Here is an 11,082-nt window from a genome sequence, read left to right on the forward strand (position 1 = left end):
GTTTTGTTTTAAAACGTCAATTTCCCTCTGGACTGCTTAAGGATTTAATTCCCACTTTGTGATTTTTTTTTTGTTGTTGTTGTTGTTGTTCTTTTTGAAGCAGGGTCTCCCTGTGGCCCCAGCTGTCCTGGAACTCACTATGTAGACCAGGCTGGCCTTGAACTCACAGAGATCCGCCTGCCTCTGCCTCCCAAGTGCTGGGACTACAGGCATGCGCCACCACGCCCAGCGTGATTTTTAAATGGAATAGAAGTCTGTTTATTTTGACTTTCTTTTTTACCTTTCTTAACGTGTATTCCCATAAACCACAAGTTTTTAATTGGCTGAAAGAGCACAATTGCTTAATCATGCATCGAAAAATACTATATATTCAACGCTTGCCACTCTAGGGTCAATGAAGCTGGCATGTTTTGCTTTCTCAACTGTTGATGAAACAAACATAGCAAGCATTAATCTTCCTCAAAGTAAGAGGCACTGAGCCATATTTCCGCTATCATTTCATGTCAATGACCAGATTGCTTAAAAAAGATATTTAAAAGGCAACTGGTAGCTTTTTAATTCTAAAACAAATGACATCTGTAATTAAACTACTGCCAAACTATAAATATAATTCAAAATATCTAAAATTTTAATCTAAAAATACTGATTGTATTTGATGGTTTGCTGTTCAGAGTATTTCTGGTAGATTCACCTTCCAAGTTCTAAGCCATTGTTAACAATAACAGCAGTAGTAGAAAATGGTAGAAGGGCTCCTCTTAGAGCAAAGCAAACTTTGAAAGTGTATTCAAAAGCCCTCCCCCTGGGTAACAGGAATGAAAAAGAAAAAACTTATCGAAACGGTTATTATCGTCTTAGTCGCTCTGGAGATTCCAAATGAATTCTTACACTTCGTACTGATTTCTGCTTTTAGTCCCAGCAAATTGCATCACTAATCTTCATCATCAGTTGAAGAGCTAGGACAATTCAAGCCATGGCCCAGGTTTTGTTGAGAAGTACAACTAGGAATGACAATGCTTACTGAGAAATAAGCTCAAGAACTAACCTCCCTGAGGACAGAGGTGAAAATGAATTTTTTTCTGACCCCACCTAGGTGGCCCCCACAAAGGTCAGTGACCATAGAGCTGTGTGCTGACACATCCTAAAGCTCCAGCCTAAATTAGTCTCCAGGGTTCATGTGGCTCTAAGGATAAGCAAAGGCTCCCTGAGCACATCTTGAGATGGATTCCTGGCAACATTTCAGACTCTATTTCTCTGTTTGGGTGGCACTGGGGATCAAACCCAGGGCCTTGTACTCATCCAAGACAAGTGCACTACCAAGCTGCATCCCTAGCCTAATCCTTTATCTCCATGCAAACATTTCTCTCTTCTTCCACTGCTTAACATGGTGGCTGGGGTTGAGACACCATGTGACTGTATTCTCAACTTCCATTACCACCTTCTCCAACTATGAAAGTCACATCTCTCATCCAGTCCAAATCCTACTGTAAGGCACAATTCAAATTACTAATGTCAGAAAAGCTACCTTTAACCAGGTATCATTAACCCACTGGGAAAGCCTGCTTTCCCCTGTTCTAAGTGTATTTCTATTTAATGTAGTCTGCCATTAGGGGGAAAGATGGCATTTTGATGAGTGCTGGGATGTTGTGAATTCACATCTTTACTCAGCGAGGGGGGAAATTACGGCAATTTTAATTGAGTCACCTCCTTGCTTCCATCCCTGAGGACAGATAGGAGAGCAAGCCCAGGGAGAACAAAGCTAGAGAACCAGGGGTAAGCTCAGGCTCCCTTCTGGATCAAGTCTCACTAATAGAATTTAGGAATGAGAGTGGCCCTGGGATGCATATTAATATTTATTTAAAAAATTAAATTTGACTTGTTCCTGACAAGAAGCATATCTGATATGTTGCTGTTTGAGCATAACTTTGCCCATTAGATGATGCAGATGCATTTTCTGCAAATTAACTGATTTACGTATTTAGAATAGGTACTAAAACACTTTTATTAAAAAAATAATGCCTTTAATCCCAGCACGTGGGAGGCAGAGACAGGTGGATCTCTGTGAGTTCAAGGCCAACTTGGTCTACACAATGAGTTCTAGGTGAGCCAGGCTATAGGGAGGGCCTGTCTCCTAAAAAAAAAAAAAAAAAAAAAAAAAAGAGACAAAAATAAAATTATGAATATGTTTGATCTCTGTGGGCTGGAAATGGGCTCCAGGATTGAGAACTCGGTTTTGTCAAATGACACAAGACTCCACCAGTAGGAAAGTCTTGCAGAGGCAGCAGCAGAATGAGTTGGCCATGTCAGTGGTCCCAGTTGGGAATAACACACTGGAGGATGGAGGAACAGTAAAAGCCTGGATGGTGTTATCATCGGAAATCCAAGAGGCAAAGAATCAACCATGAGGCACACTGAGTGGGAACCAATTTCAGAGCTATCTGCTCTGTCCTCCAGTCTCCTTCTTTCAAGAGAGGTGCCAATGCATGGGGAGGAGACAGGGAATCCAGGAAGCCAACCACAGCCTCGCTCACATTTGTAAGCCTAAAACCAGTCCAAGCTGAGAGAAAGGCAAGGGTTTAAATTGTTCCAGTTTCAGTATATCTGCAGCCAAAGCCAGCACCAAAGTGGTAACAGGAATGCGTAGCAGGAATGCAAGGGAGAGAACTTGTATCCCTTGCATGCTAACTTGTCCGTTAGTGTGAACGTATGTGACACTAGTCTGGGAATTTTACAGGAGAACCAATTCTGTTCTTGTGGCTGAAAGTCAACAGATGAATTTAATTCTCTGAATGACTAGAGGGGATGTAGGACCTGCTCAAAGTTTTGTTCATATTCCCTCATTCCCTCTCAGGTGGCATTCTCCTAGGTGGCAACAGGCAGACTGAAGCTGCCTTCTGCTCCCAAGGATGCTGAATCACTTGGTACAGCAGTCAGACAAAAAGTAATGGGCTGCTTTGCATGGTACCCATTCTCGTGTCTTGTGTATTAGGGATTGTACTTTGCTAGGCAAGCAGTCTACCATTGCGACACATCCTTAGCCCTTGGGTTACTTTGTTAAATGGATTTTTATCTCCTTTGATAGCCTGCCTAATAAATAGGGCATGCTCAATAAAGTTTCCCATATACCTATCTCAATTTAGCAAGACACAAAGGAATGCAATGCTTAATAAAATGCATTAAAGGCTGTGTAATTAATGTCCTACTGTCTACGAAGACTAAGGCCTGTGTTGAATGATGAGACATCCTAACATGCACCCCAGTAGATGGGATAAGCTGCCTAAAACCACCACCCTACCCTCTTCCTTTACTGTCAAATATCTGCACACAGCTGGGGACACCAGAGAAACTGTGGGAAAAGAGAGGGGAAGACAGGATCACTGGACATGTTTCTAATTAGTATTTCAATTTGTCAATGAATAAGATAACAGGAAAATCAACTAACAAGTAGACAGTCCACTACAATTTTATGTGACTTAAAAGAAAGTCCAAAACAGTAGTTTTAGAACTCTCATATGTAACAAGACTTTTTGGTACACTAGGAAATGCACATTTAGCTAGCAGAAAAATGGAGAAAGTGAGCTTAGAACTTAATTCTTTTGTGATTTTAACATCAAAATATTAGTGGTACAATATCAAATAGAGTTAGACAACAAAGTGAGTAAACAATCTTAAAACATTATTTGATTCCACTGGAGAGGTTTTCAGTGAAATGACTGAGGTTATGTAAATTTGTTGTAATGCTCCCAAAGGAAGGAAAATAAATGCAGCTAGGAGGGGTAAGAAAATATTTCAATAACACAAACGTACCTCAAGTCGCTGCACATGCCACATGGGCGATCCTATGATCATGGCCACCAGCCAGACCACACCTGCAAAAATACAACAGTCATCAGAATGTGATGCAGCTTGATAAACCACGTGCATATGGCTAATCACCAAGATGCCCCATCTCCAGTGTGCCCATCTTCTCTGCCCTGGGCAGTGCAATTACCTCCTCAAAGGGGCTCAGTCGTTTCCCTACCCCTGAAAGATTGCTGCCACAGTCTTCCTAAAAGGGTTTTTTTGGGGGGAAGGGGCTTGTGTGTGCTTTCTCATGTCTGTATAGAGACCAGAGGACAATACTGGGTGTCCAGCTCCAGTGACTCCACCCTATTCCCTTGAGATAGGGTGTCTGACTGTACCTGGAGCTCACTGCTTTTCAGCTAGACTGGCTGGCCACCAAACCCAGTGTGGTGGTTTGAATGAGAATGTCCCCCATAGATTCCAAGTAGTTAGACATTTTGTTCCCAGTTGGTGGTGCTGTTTTGGGAGGTCTTAGAAGGTGTGGTCATGCTGGATGAAACAAGTCACTGGGGGTGGGCTTAGAGAGTTCTTAAGCTTTGCCGGATCTCCAGTTGCTCACTTGCACTCTGTGCCTGCTTGAAGATGTGAGAGCTTAACTTCTGCTGCTCCTGCTCCAGTCACTCCAGCCACCATGCCTCCCCACCATGATGGACTGTGATTCCCCTGAACGGTACTTTGGTCCATGTTTCTATCACAGAAAGAGAAAAGTGTCTAATATACCCAGCAATCTTCCAGTCTCCTCATCCCCCAGCACTGGAGCTACAGGCATGTGCAGTCATGCCTTGACTTTTCTATGCGAGTGGTAGGGATCCAAACTCAGGGCCTCATGCTTGCACAGCAAGTGTCCTTACCCATTGAGCTATCTCTCCAGTCCCCTAAAAAAAAGGTTTAAATGTTAAAAATTCTTTAATAATGCTCTGTGGCCTAGAAGGTAAAAACCCAAACTCTACAGCATGGCCCCATGAGAAACACTTTCTCTCCTCTTTTTCACTCAACTCATGATCTTCCCACCCAGAAAGGATGTGTGGGGTTGACTTCAGTTCCTGCATCTCACATTGCACTGTCTGGCTCTGTGCTACACCCTTTTCTTGGATGGGTCACTCTGTCACCACTGCCCAGGAGAAACTATCATTTCCAAGTAAACTGACCACTACTCCCTCAGTGAGTCTGTGCCTTCCAGTGCAGCATTCCATAGCCTTCATTCAACATCCCCTCAACTCCTGATGGACAAGGACAGTAACTTACTTTTGTGTTTTCTCAAATGAGAGTCTAAAGAAAATTCCCAGTCCTCCGTAGAAGCCGATACACATGTGTTTGACCAATGAATAAGTTTTAAGATTTTTTTTTATTTATGTGTATGAACAACTTTTACACATGGCACCTTTACCTTCAATTATTTCTTCTTGAAGTCTAAATACATTCATATTTTTATTAATTTTAAAGTTAACATTCAAGTAATGCATTTCATTATGACATTTTCATACATAGGTGCCATTATACATCTGTCCCACTCCCCAACTGCCCTCCCCAATACTCTACCCCTTACTAATTCCCTTTCATCTCCAATAGTTCCCCCCTCTTTTCTTTACCTTCTCTTTCCTCCTTCCATTAAGATCTCTTCTTCCCCATCATGTTGTCTTTCCAGTGTCCTCTCTCTCTCTGTCTCTCTCTCACTGTCTCTGTCTCTCGCTCTCTGTCTCTGTCTCTCTGTCTCTGTCTCTCTCTCTCTCTCTCACACACACACACACAAGCTTAAACTTAGTTTCTGTGCATGAAAGAAAATCCAAGGTATTTGTGTTTCTGAGTTTCATTTCACGTAACATAATAATTTAAACTGACATTCATTTTCATGCAGATGCCATGATTTAATTTTTATTTATGATTGAAAAAGTTCCACTTGTGTAAATGTGCCACATATTCTTTATCTGTTAATCTGCTGATGGTTATCTAGCCTATTACATTTCCTACTTATTCTCAATAAAAACAATAATTATGGATGTATAAGTAAGTCTGAGGGTGCTGACCTTGAGTCCTTCAGGCAGGGAGCCGGGAGTGGCTTAGCTAGGCCACGTGGCAAGCTAAGAAAACTCCGTAGTGATTTGTATAGTGACTGTACAATTTGCAATCCCTCCCCCGAAGTGAACAAATCTTTCTTTTCTATACATCCTCATTAGCACTTACTGCCATTGGTTTCCTCAATGAAACCCATTCTGACTGAGAAGGGGTAGAATCTCAAGCCATTTTAAAATGTGTTTCTCTCATGGCTAAGGATGCTTAAACACTTTTAAGTATTTATTGGTCATGTGTGTTCCTTCTTTTGGGAACTGTCTATTGAGTCCTTTATAGCGCATTTACTGATTGAATGACTTGGGCTTTTTAGGATTTAATTTTTGTAGTTCTTTATATATACATATAAGATATTAATCCCATCTGATGTGTTCTTGGCAACAAGTTTTTTCCTATTCTGTGGGCTGTCTCCTCACTCTGATGAAGAGTAAATGAGAGCCAAGTAACCATGGGCTTAAGTCTTTGAAACAATGAGCAAAAATAAATCCATTCTTGGTTAAGTTCTTTACCCCACATGTGTCACAGTGACACGAGGTGACAAACACACCTAGCATTGTAAAAGCCCTTTGGTTAGTGTACTGCCTCTTCATTTTGAAAGGATGAACAAGTCCCTGGTGCCTTTCCACAGCAATGCAGGTCATAGTAAGGATTTCTGTCACAATAGCAGTACACTGGACAAATGGTACCATCTTGCAAATGAAGGCACCTGTGACAAGGAAAGAGAACAAATTATACATCAAAAAGAATGAAATGTTCAATCTGTCTCTTATTAATTGTCACAATTAATTCTGAATCTCTGCTCAAAAGCTTCATGATCATAATTATGATCAAAATTATATTACAAACAAAATAAGTGAAGAAGTCTGCATTGACTTACATGTTCTTTCTCTGACTGAATTTTAATTTTCTAAATGCCAGACAATTATGCATAACAATACAATGGGAGAACAAATCAGTGTCCACTAGTGATAATAGATACAGAAAAATCCACATGAGCAGGTGAGCATGGTGGAACAGATCTACAATCCAAGCATTCAGGAGGCCAAGGTAGAAGGATCCAGAGAGTTTGAGGCCAGTGTGAGTTACATAAGGAAATCTAGAACAACCTGGGTTACATAGTGAAACCCTAACTCAAAATCAAATAAATAAAATAAAAATAACAATAATCCATGTGACCAGTGTTCAGAGACGATCTTTGGGAGTCTGAACTGCAGAGTAATTGGCACCAGAGTCCCGAATTTCAAAGTTTACTTTTTATTTTTCTTTGGTGTCTATCCAAAACTCTAATAATAATTCTAACATCATCCTTTTGGACTGACCACTTTCTCTAGCACAAAGATTTCAAGCCAGTGGCTGCTGGACAAGATACTGTACTGATCAGATGCTTCATTTGGTAATAGAGTATTTTTAAATAATGGAATACATGGCCAAATGTCTCAAATGTTTCTATTCTCTGCTTCACCCCTTCACCATGTCAACGTGTGGGCCCTGTTCTGGTGTTTCTGCTCTTGGTATCTGTCCTGCTTGCTCTTCAGAGAATAAATCACAGAGATACTGTAGTCCAAACTCAAAATGAAACAAAAAGCTTCTCGCTGTCTCTCACAAATGCTCTGCCCAGCTCTTCCTAACACCTGCAAGGCAGCTTCCTAAGTTGCATACTTTCTCCTAAGGCCTTTGTAGTGTACTTCTCTCTCCCTGAAATACTCTTAAGAAAACCTTCCTCACATAGTTCACAGAAGTCTCTGTTCAGTTGTCAGTGTGATGATTCATTCTGTACGTCATATTGACTGGGATAAGGAATACCAAAGTAGCTGGCAAAGCACCATTTTGGATTGTGTCTATAAATGTATTACTGGAAGAAATAAACATTTTAATAAGTGGACTAAGTAAAGATGGCCTCTCACCAGTGTGGATGGGCAACATCTGATCTGCTGAGTACTCACATAAAAAGCAAAGTGGAAGCTGGGTGTGATGGCACACACCTTTAATCCCAGCACTCAGGCATACAGAGGCAAGTGGATCTCTTGAGATCAAGACCAGCCTGGGATGGTCTACCTAATGAGTTCCAGGCCAGCTGGGGCTATAGGAAAACTCTCAAAAAACAAAACCAAAAAAAGTAAGGTAGAAAAAGGGAAAATCTTCTCTGTGACATCTGCCTCCCCCAGCCTTGGGACATCAGTGTGATGGTTCCCAGGCCTTGTGTATGGACTGGAGCTATGCCAGCATATTTCTTGGGCCTCCAGTGTACAGAGAGCAGAAAACAGGACACTACAGCCTGCATATGTGTGAGCCAGCCCCTTACACTTAAAGCTCTCTTGGTATATCTCTAGATGTCCTGTTGATTCTGTTTCTCTGGATACCATTGGATTCAACCCACTTTAACAATGGCATTTTTATTAACAGTCTACCCCATTCCACTGCCATCTCTGCTTATCCTTTTAAAAAGTCTTTTGCTGCTGAGCATGGTGGTGCAGGCCTTTAATCCCAGGCCACAGGAAGCAGAGGCAGGCAGATCTCTGTCAAATTGAGGCCCACCTGATCCACATAGTGACTTTCAGGCAGGCTGGGACTAGGGAGACCCTGTCAAAAACAAACAAGCAAGCAAAAAGTCTTTTGCCATAACTCACCTTTTAATGTGATATATATGTTAAATGGATGATAGGTAGGTATAATATATACTTATTTGTTTTTATAATTTATTGACAATCTCTCTATCTTTAACAGAAAGAATATAAGCACTCAAAGAACAAGGATGTTTTTCCACTGATGGTCACCCAACATTTAGCTTGGCTCAGTAAATATCCCAGTTGAAGACAGTGACTTACAAGAATGCTCTTAATGACCAAAGGCATCCCATTTAATTTTGGAGAGGTTTTAAATAAAGAAAGGTGCTTTTTAATTCCTACCACTTCTAGTTACTCCTTAGAGTCTCAGAACAATCCACTGTGTTTTATAAACCTCATATGCTTGGATCCTCATGTATTTGTGTCATTAAAATCTTTTCTAATTGCCTCTAATGCTCCTCATTTGATAAGCTTTTCGGATTTTTTAATTCCCCGGACAATCCTGACAGGGAAGAACTTGGGAAATATCTTGCCTTCTCATATCTGACCACCCTGTTTGCAACTACAACTAGCTTACACCAGCCTTCCGTGCTAGACTTTTCAAATTATTGCCTTCTGTTGAACATAAAATCAACTGGGCTTAAGAGTGTAAATTTTTGCTGATTCCCTTATCTCCTCCCTATGACTGGGGAAACAAAGGCATGAAGATGTAAGTCTAGATATCACTCTTTCCCATTCTTTGGAACTCCAAAGACAACCTAAGAGCCAACATGCTTATTCCTGTTCCCTATTCCCATCTCCCAAATCCCAACCCTGTTCAAAGATAAGGCCCTTCTTTGTTTAGAAAGATCATTTAGATGTCAAGGGCAGAATTTACTTTTAGTGCTGTAAACTTTGCAGTTTGGATACATATTATCCTGTTACTGAATTAACTTATGTCCAATCATGTGGGAAGCGAGCACAGCTGAGTCAGCCAGATGGCGCCCTGGCTGGCTGCCAAACCTCGTGCTGTTTACTCCAACTCTTGGCTGATTGCCAAGGCTCGTGATTCCCGCTTGCTTACTCCAAAGTATGGAGAGGCCAAACAGGTGCTGCCAGCCTGATGATCTTGCTACGTGCCTATGAGCTACACTCTGCCTGGCCGCTGCACATGTGTGAGCCCTGATTGATACCGGCTGGGGGGAGGGCTGTTGGAAACGCTATATAAAGAGCTGAAGTGTGTAATAGTGGGAGCAGCATCATAGTGAGCCAGCATCATAGTGAAGAGAACATGAGATAATAAGAGAGAATAAAGGAGAAAGAGAAACAGAAGCTTGAACCTCACCTTGGTGTCTGTGTCGTCTTTCCGGGACTCTGCTGGACAGAGTCCCGGCTCGCGACAAATGGTGGCCCGTACGGGGACCCTGAGGCTCGCGACAAATGGTGGCCCGTACGGGGAAAAACTGATGCTCCGGAGTTGTAAGTAAAAATAAAATAATAGTGCTAGCAATAAAACTCTAAAAGGAACAAGGAAGCTCCCCGGATAAGGGATGCGGAGGAAAGTCCCCGGAAAAGGGACGAGGACAAGGTTCCCTGAAAGGGATGAGGACAAGGTTCCCTGAAAGGGATGAGGACAAGGTTCCCTGAAAGGGATGAGGACAAGGTTCCCTGAAAGGGATGAGGACAAGGTTCCCTGAAAGGGATGAGGACAAGGTTCCCTGAAAGGGATGAGGACAAGGTTCCCTGAAAGGGATGAGGACAAGGTTCCCTGAAAGGGATGAGGACAAGGTTCCCTGAAAGGGATGAGGACAAGGTTCCCTGAAAGGGATGAGGACAAGGTTCCCTGAAAGGGATGAGGACAAGGTTCCCTGAAAGGGATGAGGACAAGGTTCCCTGAAAGGGATGAGGACAAGGTTCCCTGAAAGGGATAGAGGTTAAAGCTCCCAAAAAGGGACGAGGTGAAGCAATTCAAAGAAAATGGGTACTGGCGGCTCGAAAGCGAAAGTGCACACTGCGTTAGTGCAGCTCTTAGGACGTGGCAGGATCAAGATAAAGGCTGAGACGGTAGAAAAATTCTTGAATACCATCGCAGCAGAGGTCCCCTGGTTTCTTGAGGAAGGGTCTGTAGATGTTGCCTCTTGGGAGCGATCAGGAAAAGAGTTATCAGATTAAAAGAATTTTGGAGAATATGGGAAACGTACAGAGTAAGCAAGAACTTAAGGATATTTGAGAATAAGCAAGAACTTAAGAATATTTGGAAACGTACAGAGTAAGCAAGAACTTAAGAATATTTGAGAATATGGGAAACGTATAAAGTAAGCATGAACTGTATTATCAGATTAAAAAGGTTTTGGAGGAACAAGAAATTGAAAAACTGTATCTTTGAAATTATAAACCTAAAACTTTGTTGAAATTCATTAAGGTGTATCCACAATACTTAACACCCAGTGATTGGCAACAGTTGTGTAGAGCAGCATTATCAGGAGGTTATTATTTATTATGGAGAGAAGAGGTCAAAGAGCAGCCTCTACAGGTGGCCAGCGTTAGCGCAGGTGAGGGGAGCTGTTTGTGTTTTTCCCCCAGGTGCTGAACTGATATTGCACAGAAGCAAAAGAGGTTTTGGAATAACAGC

General features: G+C 41.9%; 1 protein-coding gene across 1 annotated transcript in view; it reads right to left on the reverse strand.

Annotated features, from left to right (window-relative positions):
• The window catches only part of Qrfpr (pyroglutamylated RFamide peptide receptor), an 87,597-nt gene that overhangs the window by 4,892 nt on the left and 71,623 nt on the right, over positions 1-11,082 (reverse strand). The window contains exons 2-3 of the mRNA XM_008844666.1: positions 6,455-6,613; positions 3,805-3,866 (exon numbers count right to left, since the gene is read on the reverse strand). Of these exons, the coding sequence (XP_008842888.1) occupies positions 3,805-3,866; positions 6,455-6,613 (221 nt within the window). The remainder of the gene's footprint in view (positions 1-3,804; positions 3,867-6,454; positions 6,614-11,082) is intronic.

Source organism: Nannospalax galili, unplaced genomic scaffold, assembly GCF_000622305.1.
Source record: "Nannospalax galili isolate Female #2095 unplaced genomic scaffold, S.galili_v1.0 scaffold441, whole genome shotgun sequence".
In the NCBI taxonomy this organism is placed as follows: Eukaryota; Metazoa; Chordata; class Mammalia; order Rodentia; family Spalacidae; genus Nannospalax; species Nannospalax galili.